The following is a 14,385-nucleotide window of genomic DNA, read 5'->3' as shown; positions in this document are numbered from 1 at the left end:
TTTCCTTTCATTTGACCTAGATTGGCTACGAGACCTAGAGAAGGATTGAGACCGCTTGTGATTTCTCTCTCGAGACAGAGACCTTTCTTCTATCTCTAGAACCTCTTGCCCGGGCTTCAGGAAAAGCCTCCCACTTCTTCCAGGGATTCATGTCAAGAGGAGACTCCTCCTCTTCCTGTGGTAATCTTTGAAGGACGCGACCCCAAGAGGGAGTGGCCTACCATCCGACCTCTCTTTTCACCCATTCAACAGTTCCACCCACCAGCCATGCCTGTTCTTCCATCCTAACTCGTGAGACAGCATCAGCAGCATCTTGGGATCCTCAAATTTGACAAAGTAAAGCCAGGAGGGTTCAAGCAACCCACACACTTCTGCATGGTCCATAATAGCCAAAAAGCCTGTTTCTAATTCAGTCTTGTTCCTATTGTTACCATATAAACCTTACAGTCCAAGGGATGGACTCAGCGATGCATTTCTAGATTCCTGGATTCAAAAGGCCCAGCTCAAATCCTAGCACTCCAAAGTTTTCCCACCAGCCTCTGGCTCTGTTCCCACAGATGCTCTCAAATCCTGTAATTGTCCAAGAAATGGCTGCCATAAAAATTCTTTAGGGAGACGTGTCTTCATATATCAAGTCTGGAAAATAGCTTTGGTCACTAGAAACTGGTAACTTGAGCTGCAATCAATCTTAATAGCACACTGCAAGGCTATTTATCTTCCACTCCCCTGCATGTATATCTCAGCAACATTCCTAAACTTCAAGTTTTGTTCATTTCTTCAGACTGTCTTATGAAGATCTTTCTATACTTGTCTGTAGGGTTGGGTCCACGATGTCTACTGTACACTGCCGTGAGAGCTGGCCATTGGAGGTAGGACACAGGGTTGGCTGCCCTTACCCACACTGTAGCCATCACTGGGTGGGTGGTGGGCTGTAATTCCGGCCCAGGACACCACTCCAGTGTGGGGAGAGTGCAGGCTGGGCATGGGACTGCAGAGGTGACTGTGAGTACAGGCCATCAGGCAGGGCTGTCTGGTTCTCCAGGCTCTCCATCAGGTGCCGCTGGATGCCTTGGAAGAACAGGAATGGGTCAGAGGTGGAAAAAAGGGCTCAGCTGCTGTCAAGGAGAGAGTGCTTGACGTGGCTGTTTGGCTTGTGCTGGGCTTGAGTGGCAGCCTGGCTGGGGTGCAAAAGCCTTTTACAAGAGACCCAGATGGCGGCAGATCCCAATGAAAGAGGCAGCCCATGTGGCTTTAGGCATTTATTGTACATGACGAGAAATTGGATGAATAAACCATACCTACTTCTCATAGGCCTGAGGTTGAAGCCACACTTTGCAGGGAGGAGTGCCTAGGAAGAAAAAGCATTGGCCTAGGCCCCTCAGGCTGTTTATTTCCTCATTAAAATGGAGATCTATCTTTGAGACTATGTGACCAGATCAGAATCCTCAACCTGTGGAGGCTTGGGTTTATTGCCTACATGACTGATGGCCCACGATCTGTGAGGGGGGACTACAGCTAGTGACCCAGGGCCTGGTGCCCGGGGTGGAGTGAAAAAGACCTCGTTCCTTCATGTTTCTTGGGTTTCAAGCTACCTTTCACGGTCCCACACATGTCAAATCGATATAATTGTCATGCTTTTCTCTGGTTAATGAGCTCTGGAACTGGTTGGATCCTCCCATTCAATCAAAGAACCCATTTTAAAAGCTTAGGAAGGTATAAGCATTTTCACATTTCGTCACAGAAGCACCAGCTTTTTGTTTTATTGGAGGGTATATTTTTCAGAGTGACAATTTTGTGTACTGGAAACAGGTAAGTCACTTATATGAATAATATGATTAAAAAGTTAATTATCACTTAAGTGATCTTACACAATGTTTTTACCTTATTGAATGGATACTATATTATATAAGAAAAGCACATGTTTGGAAGAACACACATGAGAGCATTATACAAAAATAGATTATTTGCACCTTTTGTAGTTGGACATAGGATTGACAAACTTTTCCTCTAATAAGTCAGATAGTAAATACATTAGGCTTAGAACCATATAGTCTCTGTTTGAACTCTTCAAATCTACACTTTAAAGTGAAAGCAGCTATAAAAACATGAGAATGAATGTGTATTTTTCAGTAATATGTTCCAATAAAACTTTGTTTCCAAAATCATGCACAGGCTGTGCTTAATCTACAGACCACATTTTGACAATTCCTTTCCCCCAGAAAAGATAAGAGTAATTCAAGGAGCAAAGTTCCTATATACTATCAGAGGAGAAATAAACTATTTCCTTCAGATTGATAAATCATTTATAGAACTATCCGTTGTTTCCACGGTGGCCTAAATAAAGAAAACATGACAATGAATGTTTTCTGATTGGAATATGTGCAGATAAGCATTAATAATCCTATCTTTAATATTTACCTTTGAAAATCCTGCTTAAAGTTGGCCACTGACTGATGATATCTGAAGATTGAGATTTGGAGAGGTTTCCAGCCTTTATTGAGTGTGTCTGACTGTGGTAGCTTGAATGAGGATAGTCCCCATAGGCTCATATAATTGAACGTTTGGTCCTTAGTTGGTGGAACTGTTTGGGAAGAATTGGGAGGTGTGGTCTTGCTAGAGGAGACATGTCACTTGTGGTAGGCTTTGAAGTTTCTAAAACCTACAACATTTCCAGTTAGCCTCTCCTTCTCCCTCTCTCCCCCTCTCCCCCTCTCCCCCTCTTCTTTTCTCCCTCCCTCCCTCCCTCCCTCCCTCCCTCCCTCCCTCTCTCCCTCTCTTCTTCTCTCCCTCTTTCCCTCTCTCCCTCTCCTTTATGGATGTAAGGTCTTAGCTATGGCTTCAGTGCCATGTTTTCCTCCATGCTGCTATGCTCCTTGCCATGATGGTCATGGAATCTAACACTCTGTAACTATAAACCCTAATAAACTCTTTCTTCTCTAAGTTGTTTTGATTATGGTGTCTCTTCACAGCAATGAAAAATTAACTATCACAATATCTCTAAACCATACAAGTAAGATTTGTGCTGAACTTCTCCTTCCCTCTGAGAGCCTGGTAATTTTGGATTTGCAAATAGAGATTACCTGTGTGTTCATCCCCTGGAGTAAGAATTCCAAGTGCTGCATCCTTAATGAGTTTGCTCTGAGGTTCCATGCTGTGAAAAATGCAGGCTGCTGAGTCAGAGAGCTGGAGAATGGAAGCTGCCTGTTTCCTTAGCAGATGTTGATTGGTGTATGTTTTAATTTAAAGGCTGGTTTATTTGCTTTTTGGATAGATTTATATACGGGTTTTGTCTGTATCACACTGGGAATTTTACCCGCAGTTTGGAACTAGGACAGGGAAAATTAGTCACTGACTCCAAGTAGAGAGCAGTAATATTTGCCTGGTAGAAAAAGTTATTAATAAATAGAAGTATCTCCAGGTAGACAGCATAGATAGATAGATGGTTTATTGAAGTCTACAGGAAACTCACATTCTTTGTTGGTGGATACCACGGGAATTTTGGGCTAATTTCCTGACATGACAGAACAGAAAAAGCCTAAGAATAGGTTCATACAGTATTTTAGTTTACTTCATTTGTTTTAGATTGTCTTAATTTTTCAAAACGGGAGTGATTTTTGGGTTTCGTGGCTATATTATTTCTCTGGGAGAGAATACAAGATACAAGCTTTCATGCTTCCCAGCTGAAGGATATGCTGATTTGTGAAAAAGATTTTGTCTTTGTGCTTCTAGAAAATGTGATTAGACTCTGGACACCTTCCAGAGCTATATGGGTCAGATTTGATAGAGGGAGACCCCCGAAGAACTAGATTGAGGAGAATATAAAAAAGGAACAGAATTTCATCCTAACCAGTCAATATAACCTACACAGACTGACACAACCCATACAGATATCCTGATGATACTTAAATATTTTTTTGAGATTTATATATTACAAAATGTACATCTTTGGTGAGTCTCATCCTCAGACATGCTGAACTGACCTGCTTGAACTCCCGAGGGACTTTCAGCCAGATCCAGTCAGGACAGACATCAGAGACTACAACAATAGTCGGTGTGGCCAACTTCCCCTGCCCACCCCACTCCCCCTTCTAGATATCTCAATGCCTATGTATATCTTGAAGAAGCCATTGAAGAGACATTGCCCCAATTCCCTGGATTTTGGGGCGCTAAAGGTGGTTATTCTAAGGTTGTTTTTCTGAGGAATTTAGAAATGGTCATAATTTAACAGGGAGGAATTAGTTAAAATTGATTGTACAGCCATAATCTCATTTGGTAGAAATCCTTATAATTGTTACTAAGTTGAAGTTATAATTTCTCACATTGGTACAGAATTTGTTTTGATGCAGAATCAGGCTTTTCATTGGCATAAATTTCCTCTATTGTTACAAAAATTTTAAAAATACAAGGCTTGGACCCAGTCCTTCTATAATTGCCATTACAAACTGATCTGAGGTGATTAAGCATATGAGTCAAGGGCCAGAGAGCAAATTCATGGTTCTGAGTTTACAGTTAGGGTGTTTTCAAGACATTTTATTAGAAATAGCTGAGAGTAGTTAATGGACAACAGTCCAGATTACTTTACATAGGTAGTTTTCAAAACCGTCAGAAATCCATAGAATGTGACATTTAATGTTATTTATCATTTGTTGAGACATAGCTGCTCCTAACAGCTCCCCTTTTGTGGATTCAAAGTACGAACTGAGCAACTCCCTCCAGGTGAGGTTATACATTGTGGCTAGGTAGCCACTGGGCAGAAATTGCCTACTTCATCTACAGACAAAATACTGTCCAGAAAAAGGACACACTATGCAGAATAGTTGACTGATAATCTCTGCCAAGTCAGAATAATCAGTCCTTCAAATTCTGCATTACAAAGGTCTGTCAGGTTATCCTGGGCCAGAAGGCTGAAGACTGATGCTCCAACTTCCTGGCATACTGGGGCCATATAGGTAGGCAGCTGTTTCTACAACTTGTCTCAGTTCTGGAATCCGTGTTAGGCTTCCTATATTTTCAGATAATATTGGTTGTTCTCGGATTTCTCATGGGTTGAAGACTAATTATAGTCTCATAGCTTACCCAGGCTATTTAACATTGAGAAAAGTTATTTGAGAGGATAGTTTTCAGATAATATCCAAGCTAAACTAAGACATAACATATGAAATTATAAGCCTTCTTAAGTTAGGACAGATAACAAAGTGTTCTATTTAATTGACAAAAATGATAGACTGGGTGTTAGGTGTATCTTTAATTTATAAATTACAAATGGTAATAGTTATGCTCAATTATATTTGAGAGAAAAGATCCTTTTCATTGGACAAAAGGAGGAAATGTGAGTTGATGTCTATATGCAGGAGTGGGCAGGCACAAGATATGGCAAGGCCTATGATTGGGAAGTAAAAAAGAAAGGTGGAATGAGAATTTTAGAGACAGAACAGACATTATGGAGAAGAGAAGGAAAGAAGATGGAGGAAGATGGATGGCCCAGATCTGTGTGGCTTTAAATAGCCACAGGTAGCTATGAATATATATATATGAATATATATATATATATGGGATGGATAATTACAGGACAATATGTCTTATCTAGGTGGGCAGTTTATATCAATATCATTTGGCTCTGAGTTTATTGTGTGGACATTTTGTGGTGTGAGAATTTAGTGATATAAATCTGATTGATAAATTACAAGCCTCTAGAGTTTTGATTTTGCCAGGTTACAGGGATTTGTGAACAGCTAACTGTGCGATGGTCGGTCATTGCATGGGGCTGGCATGGCAGCTGACTGCCATGGGAACTTAGCGAGATGGGTGGTCGGTGGCTGCTGGAGCTAGCCATGGAGATGGCAAGACTGCCTCTGGGGCTTGAGAGTAGCCAGAGCTAGCATGGGGTGGTGTATCCTTTTTAAATATTTCCCACTACAGATCACCCCAACATCTACCCTATCTATGAACTGCTGAAGCACATGAACAGCCAGCCCTGCTAATCCAAAACTGCATGACAACAGGATATCTGAGGATCTGGGTGAGGATCCAGTATTGATAGTGTGGCAGAGGCCTCAAACCAGACCAATGACTCACTGCAATTAACATTTTACAAACAAAGCTGTTTGGGTAAAAGGATTTTCTATACCTGCACAGCTTCCATGGTGAGATTTTTTTTCTTAATTTTGCTTTTTGTTTTCTTTTTTTGAGCAGGAGGTTACAAGGGCAGAGGATGGAGGCTGAGTGGGTTTTGGGTACATAACATGAAATTCACAAAGAATCAATACTAAGTTTAAAAAGAAGGTAAGGAGGGGAATTTTGTCAATAGAAAATATGGCTACTTGCAAGCCAATCCAACAGACGATGGGCCAACACAATTTCTAAAATCACAGCTAGGCATGGGTTCAACAAATTACCTGTGCCCAGTTGTTACAAGGAGCTGATCTTGACCTGCCTACTAGACTTGGCCTTGTTTTAAGCAACCCCTCTGCAGAATGCTATAGTTTCGTCTGTATCGTGTACCCTTACTTTTGGTCTGAAATTATCAAAGGGTGTTTTTTTCCTCATTATTCTCCAAATGCCAAGAACCCCAATACATTCACCCCTTCTGTATCTCTGGGTTCCACATTCTGACATTCTATAGCTTCTGAGTAGAAAGTATTTTGGAAAAATTGTTCTGCATGGGCATTGCATACTTTTCCCCGTTGCCATTATTCACAAAATAATTCAGTGGCATCTATTTTCCCCAACATTCTCTTTTTATCAGGCATTCTAAAGAAGAAGAGGCGTCTTAAACTATACGAAAGGACCATATGTAAGTTCTGTGCAGATGCTTTAGGATTTTATACAAGAGATTTGCATACCCACAAGTGTTGAGTCAATTTCCATTTGATACTGGCCGAAGGATGGCTGTATTCTATAGTCTGTGAAGATTCCTTTACAGTTAGCAGAGACTCTAACCACAGACTTTCCCTAATCTTGTCCACAGTAATGACTCACCTTACCTCAACATTTACTGAGTCTCAAGTACTTGCGCTTCCTGTTTTTAGTGACCTCAATTAGGACACCTAGGTGCAGCCCTAGAGTCATACAGACATCATTGACCAGAAAACAATTCCCAGAAAACAACAAGGTAGACACACACTGCAATGGAAAGGAAAAGAAACAAAAATCCAGAACTTTTTTAGAAAAAAAAGCTAAAAAGTGTAAAATGTCCTTCTCCACTTTTAGGCAAAAAAAAACAAACAACAATAAAACAAAAAAAACATTTTTCTAAGACTTAAAACTTGTTTTTAAACTTCTGGTTTTATGAATTAACCTCTTGCTTCCCTCCTGGAAGATATTTAAATCAACTCTTAAAATAAATGGACATTAGCTTAACATATCCTTTCTAAAACCCAAGTCAAAGCCCCAATCTCTGTTGCCATAATGTGCTTGTTTTTTATGACCCCCCATCTTTTTCCGATTTTTCTGTTTCATCCAAAGCATTTCTTATCTTTCTTCCAAAATCCATCCTTTACTGTTAGCTTTGAAATTTTGGGGATTCCAATCAGAATACCATGTCTTACTGGAGAAATTGGAGTACCCTCTTGGGGTTCTTAGGCTCATTAATAAATTAGAATGGATTCAAAAAGCAAGTTCAAGCAATTTTATTAGTGTTTAAAGATCCTCAGGACAGAGGCCCAGGCTGCAAAGCAGCTACTTGGAAGGAAGAAGTTGGAACTGAAGTGAGAGAAACGACATGCAGTTGAGTTAAGCTGGCATGGAGGGCAGCTACACCAAGAGGAGGTGAACTTTAGAAGATACCATAGAAAGCCTCCTTAACACCTGAAAGAAAAAGAAGAGAAGGGAAAAAGTAGACGTTTTGGGGCTAGGAGTCAGAAAGGCAGGCAGGAAGGCCAACAGAACCTCATGGAATTTTGCCATGATGAGGCGGGATTCTGGGAAAGGACAATGTGTTATCTCATCAAAGGACTTATTCTTCATACATTTAAGCCCGAAAAAAATAGGTGGAAAGACATTTTATAGGTCACTTTCCCGGAAATAAGGACTCATATGCAAGTGCATTTTTAAAAAGTCATGTTTAAGGAAGTTGGACAGGGAATCAGAAATCAGATAAAAGACCCAGCCACAGTGATACTGCTAGGAGCTCTGGAGTGTGAATTAGGACCCTGATTGGACTTCAAGCCATAAAGGTAGGCTTTCATATACCTGTCCCTAGCTCCTTAAGCAAGTAACCATGAATAGACCAGTCTTCAAAAGGTTTGTTTAACACAGACCATTGAAAAAAATTACATAGAAGCCAGGGATGGGAACTGCATAAAGGGGATCCCTAGAGGGTGTTGAATTGGGGCAGTTTCTACTATGTACCCCTGGTTTTTTTCTAAAGGCGAGGAAAATGTGTTATCAAACAAGTTAGAAGGAAGGGGTGCTCTATCCCTGGAAGGGGGAGATGAGAATGAATCTTGGACTATGGAGTCACATTTAGCACTTAGCTAAGAAGTATTTCCGGCCTTGCCATACCGTTGAGATATCCCCAGCTGGCCAGCCGCCTTAAATACACTGTGCGTTGTATTTGCAGGGGGTTGAGGGCATGGAGGTTGATACCGTATCACCGTCTCTGCCCCATACCAGCATATTCAATATGAAGGAGGATGAGCCACAGGTGATGACCCAGAGCAGGAGCTCAAAAGCAGAACAGGAAGAGCCAACGCTTGAATGAATCTGAGAAACAGACATGTAAAGTCTCCTTTCTGCACAGACAATAGAGAAAAGGGTGCCGGTGTGAAAAGAAATGCAGGGAGGTAATGGTGGGGCTCCACTTACAGTTTAAATGTCATCATCCGAATAGGGAGAGGTTCTTACAGAGCTGACACCTTCATCCTTTGGCCTTATGAAGACCAAATTGTTGCTCGAAATGGTGATAACTGGTTAACTCTCCAGCCAGATGAATGGAAATGAACAATCTTAAGAAAAATTGGCTGGAAGTCATATTCAGCTTTTATATCTGTCAGCTAAAATTATAGTTGGGTTATCATCTTTTCTTAGCAATTTATTTGACTGTAATTTGGTATTGGACAGTGTTATATACTTAGTAACATTAGTCAGCCTTATTAAAATGGATCTGATGACACAATTTTTTCTTTAGAAAAAAAATATTTTAATTTTTTAACTTTTTTTCAAAATGTGAGGATGACTTAATGGAATAAGAATATTTTTCTACATAATTTCTTTGGGCAAAGTAAAATAGTGAACCTGTTATAATTCAATAAATAAATACATAAATTTTGGTATATTTATTTTGAACCCTGCTCCTTTATGTTTTCTGTTATAATATGTTCATATTTGGCTAATATATTTACCATTGAAATAATTACAATCTTTAATGTTTTACTTGCAAATTACATACAGAAATATGTAAGCCAATTTTATTTTTTCTGAGCTTTTCGTGGGCAATTTCTAGTGTACCCAAACACGGCAAACATGGCTCTGGCGGGCCTTACCCATCCCCATTCCCTCTGCCTTGCTAAAACCTCTTCTATATTCCTGAAGCTAACCATGAAAGTTATTTGGACACTTCTCTTTCTCCTGAGGCTGCCTACTAAGGTCCAGCCATCAAAGTATTGATAGCCAATCCTACAAAACCTTTGGCTCACCTAATTAACCTTAATCAAAAATTAGCTTTTTATCATCCTGACATGGAGTTTTCCTCTTTTACCTTTATAAACCACGTTTTCCTATGGGCCATGTCTGTTTCACTCTCTATCCAGAGGCAGTCCTTTATCCCTCTGGGACAAATATCTTTACCCTTGTTCCTGTCTTCGGTCTTCTTCCTCCTTACCTTTATACCTCTTGTCCCTATTATTTCCTGCTCTTTGTGCCTCTAGGGCAAATTAATCTCCTTTGTGCCAAGAACTTGGTCTTGATTAGGTCTGAGAGCCCACCAGTCCTTTATTAAGTATAATTTCAATTTTCTAAATCACATTACAGGATAGTTCTTGTGAAAACATGTACTATATAGGCTGTAAGCATTAAGTATGGTGACTAATGAAAAGAACTAAGGGTTTCCAGTCGCTGTTGAAACTTTTGTGAGTGGTGGCATGGACTGAAGCATGAAGGTGTCAGATCTTGTAAGAATCTCTTATATCCTGTACGACATATAAATTGTAAATGAAACCAACTATTAAGTCCCCCTTCTCTCTTTAGATTTATTTATTGTATGTTATTTTTCTAATATAGGCTCTTACTTACTTGGTCCCAGGCACAGCCTTGAATTTGGCAGCAATTCGCCTTCCTCTGCCCCCTAGTGGTTGGGAATTACTTGGTACTGCAACATCTCTACTCTATACATACAATTAGTGTATGTTTCCTCTTAGACCATTTGGGCTACTAACTGCCAATGCAGAACAGAAATGTATAAGGTTGTGGTAACTAGGAGACGAGGTCTGGAGCTTGCAGATTCAGGTCTGACTTCACGCTGTGATAGTCTCTCTTTGTGTCTTGACATGGCAGACAGAAGAACTCTTCAGGTTTCTTTAATAGGACAGTAAACCATTGATTGGGGCTCTGTAGCTAACCACACAAAGTCTGCTTCCTAACACTACACTGGTGGCTAGTTGGAAGCCGAATATTTTGGAAGGACACACGAGGTCAGTCGATGCCCCAGCTTTGTTTATATAGTTCTGAGCTTAAGTGCTCTCTTCATTTTATGTCCTTAGATGTGAATGGATACATTTTTGAAATGCTTATTATCTTGAAATTTTCTTCTCTTTTTATTGTGTTCGAGGTCCACTAATTGAGGTTCTCATGGACTGGAAGCCTCACATTCAGCTTACTTAACTTTGGGAGTGGCGTAGAAATGGGAGATGGGGGTGAGGTGAGACATGCAACAGCTGTGCTTCCTAATATTCCTATTAGAATGCTTCACAATTTTTTAAATATAAGATGTTACAAGCTGTGAACAGACACCATGACAAGGCAGTTCTTATAAAAGCATTTAACTGGGGACCTGCTTTGGCACAGAGGGTTAATCTGTATTGGTCATCATGTGGGAAGCAGACAGGCAGTGCAGACAGTGGCAACACACATCCCTGATCAATAATTAGCAGACTGAAGACACTATCCTGGTGTGGTTTTTGAAATCTCAAGCCACCCCTAATGACACCTCCTGCAACAAGACCATACTTTTGTTCACGCCTGTGGTGGAACCAAGCATTCAACATATGAGCCTGGGAGCTATTCTCAGCTAGCTGCATGTTCCTCTGTCCCATAAACATGGTCAGACAGTAGTGCAAAATGGTGGTCAGCACAGAGTCCCCATAGTCTTTCATTCTCAACACTGTTTAAAAGTCCTTGCCTCTTCCCTGAGACTCAAAGGGCAATTCTTGTGCCTCATTCGTCAAGGCAGCAGTTATTAGCACATCCAACATACTGTACACAGAATAGGCCCCACCATTCCACGAGGAGAATGAAAGGGTGAGAAATAATAAACTCATGAACTGAAATCCATCAAGGTGAGCACTCAATCCTGTGTTCTCATCTGGCCAGCCAAGAGATTTGGGAATGGCTCTCTTCCCGTTTGGTTTTTGCTGACTGCTAACACACTTCTTTATCTAAGTTCCTCCATGTAAAGCGCTCTTCTGGGTTCTGGCTCTGTCTCAAACATCTTAAATTGGCCAAAACCCAGGCTTCATCCTCTGACCCCACACACAATGGCCTCTCTCTGGGCCTCAGGCAGGGCTGCCGTACTACACACACACGGCCTCACTGGCTTTCCTTAAACTGGAGAAGATTCCACCAACCTCGTTCTTTTTTTTTTTTTTGGTTCTTTTTTGAACTGAGGATACAGACAGACCTTGCGCTCTGACAGCTCTACCATAAATAATCACAACCCTCGTTTGTATATTCTCGACTGTAAGCAGAATACGTGGTCTCGAAAACTCTCAAGTTCTTCTACTTGCAAGGCTGGCTCCTAGCTCTGGCATCCTTTAATTACATTTACTACATTTCAATTTTGTTTTGGGCCTGGGACATCCTTTGTCTTTTCATGCGTTGGCAGGATTAGCTGGATGGTCACCTAGGCTACCCTCCATTATTTCGACAACCTTGATTCTTTCAAACCTCATCTGCTTGAAGCACAGGGCTTAGCTCAATAACATTTCTAGGTTCGTTTTCTCCTTAAACTGTACATTTGTACTTCTCTTTGCCCTGCTCACTCCTTTTCATTGTAGGTCTGCAGAAGAGTGAGCTTATGTCATGTGAAGCGGTGTCCCAGGCTGTCTTGACAGCTCCTTTTACTTAAACTCTTTAATATAGCTTCAGAAGACTTTTAGGACCAAGGACAGCAACATTCTTTGCCAAACATCACAAAATGGTCTCCTAGGCAGCTGTGTATTTTTCTTCTTTAGACCTCTTGAGCTGGGCTGTACAGTTCACGGCCTCAGTACCACTGTCTTATGCTCCTACTAGGATCTCATTAATTCCCGCTAAAAGTGTACAACTGATTTTCTACTTCAAAGTCCCAAAGTCTTCTTTATTCTTCCAACAAACAGCATGGTCAGACTCGTAGAACAATATCCCAGTGCCTGGTACCAACTTCTGCCTTAGCCAGTGCTATTTAACGAAGAGGCGCCATGACTCAGGAAACCCTTCTAAGAGAAAGCATTTAATTGAGGGCTTGCTTACAGCTTTGAAGTTGGTCGCGTTTATGACAGGAAGCATGGATACAGGCAGGCAACAGAGCAGCAGGCATACAGGCAAAGAAGATGAGAGAGACTATCTGGCATGCGAGCGCGAAACTTCAGAAGTCAACCTCAGTGGCGCATCTCCTTTAACAAAAGAATACACCTCTAATCTTTCTCAAGCAGTTCTACTAACTGGGGCCAAGCAAGGCAAACATGTGTGAGCTTATGGAAGTCCATTCTCATTGGCCACCACAGAAGCTAAAACCTTCAATGGGTCATTTTTAGTTTTAAGGAGAAAGGACAAGAATCTACTCCAGAGGAGTCACAAAACGAATTCCCAACCAGGGATCTCCAGACATTACTTTATTTCCTTCTTGAGAGATCCTGCTTTTGCTGGCCTTTGTACTGGTTTCCTTTCAGCGTCTCTGTAACGCCTCTGCCCTCCAAGTTACATTACCTTTGTTTCCTTCCCTGTATATCTACAAGACAGGATGGTGCAATAGGAAGATAGGATTGTATAAACTGAGACTTTGGGCATGAACTGTGATGAGCTGTTCTTTAGTTCCACCAACTGTAGAGATGACGGTGGTTTACCAGTCAGAGAGCTAACCATTCTGCCTGCTTAGATTACTTGGTTCTGAGGTCTGCTATCATCTCTGTTTTGCAGGAGGAGAATTGACTCAGAAAAGCTGTAAAGTTCAGCAAAGCTCTCAAATTGGGAATGTAAAAACAGGTTTGTCTTTCAGAGCCTGAGTCCCTATCACAACAGTCTTCTTTTTATGTTTGTTTTGTATCTTTCAAAGACATTGTACCCCTCACTGATTTGTTTCTAACATTTGTGATCCCCCAAACAAGGTATCTTATCAGATCAAATAAAGTTGATGATACTAGGCATTCTGGAGAAAAACTGGAGCCCTATCAGTTCCAATCATATCAGACAACAGTAGCCCTCTCACTTACTAGACAGGTATAGTCTAGTAGAGGCAGAAGCAAGTGTAGATTCAGTGAACTGTGGGTGGCAGGATACAGGCTGCTCACCTCTCAATACCACCTCATATAAACTGTGCATTTTATTCATCAGTTTGCTATGATTTGGAGTGTTCACACCCTCCAAACTTCATGAGATGAAACCTGCTCCTCGGGGGATAGTATTAAGCTATGAGGTTTTGCGGAGGTGCTTAGCTCTTGGGGGCATCATATTAGATCAGGATGTGCCCCTCAGAAGAGATCTTATTTGCCTTTCTGCCTTGGGAGGAAAAGCATAAGCTAATGGAGACTCAGGAGCCTATGAAATAAAAGTTGTATAAAAGAACTGCGTAGTGGCATTTTTTTTTTTGGTCAGAGTAGCCTGAATGGATTAAAAACCAGTCCTTGTAAATTACAAATTACCACAAATGTAGTGACAAGCCAAAACAATTGATTATTTCCAGTTATGGAAGTTACAGTCTGAAATAGATCTACTAAATCAAAACACAGCTTGGCGTTGACATTCTGTCCTGGATGTACTGAGGAGAATCTGTTGGACTTGACAGCATTTTAGGGCCATCTGCACTCCTTGACCTATGGCCTCGCCTTCCATTTTCAAAGCCAGCAGTGTAGCCACCTCAAATGTCTTTCTTTTTCTCTCTCTCTCTCTCTCACACACTCTCTCTCTCCTCTCTCTCTCTTTCCCTCCCTCCCTCTCCCTCTTCCTCCCTCCCTCTCCCTCAGCAATATCCTTCTA

At 41.1% G+C, this 14,385-nt stretch overlaps 1 protein-coding gene across 1 annotated transcript in view; it reads right to left on the bottom strand.

Moving 5' to 3' along the window:
* Nucleotides 1–910: 910 nt before the first annotated feature.
* Nucleotides 911–14,385, bottom strand: part of LOC116887897 (DNA polymerase alpha catalytic subunit) — a 65,916-nt gene continuing 52,441 nt past the window's right edge. Inside the window, exon 24 of the mRNA XM_032889375.1 lies at nucleotides 911–1,068. Coding sequence (XP_032745266.1) covers nucleotides 911–1,068 — 158 coding nt within the window. The remainder of the gene's footprint in view (nucleotides 1,069–14,385) is intronic.

The sequence above is a fragment of the Rattus rattus genome, chromosome X (assembly GCF_011064425.1).
Source record: "Rattus rattus isolate New Zealand chromosome X, Rrattus_CSIRO_v1, whole genome shotgun sequence".
Taxonomy (NCBI): Eukaryota; Metazoa; Chordata; class Mammalia; order Rodentia; family Muridae; genus Rattus; species Rattus rattus.
The sequence above is the reverse complement of the archived record's forward strand: the minus strand, read 5'-3'. Positions and strand labels throughout refer to the sequence as shown.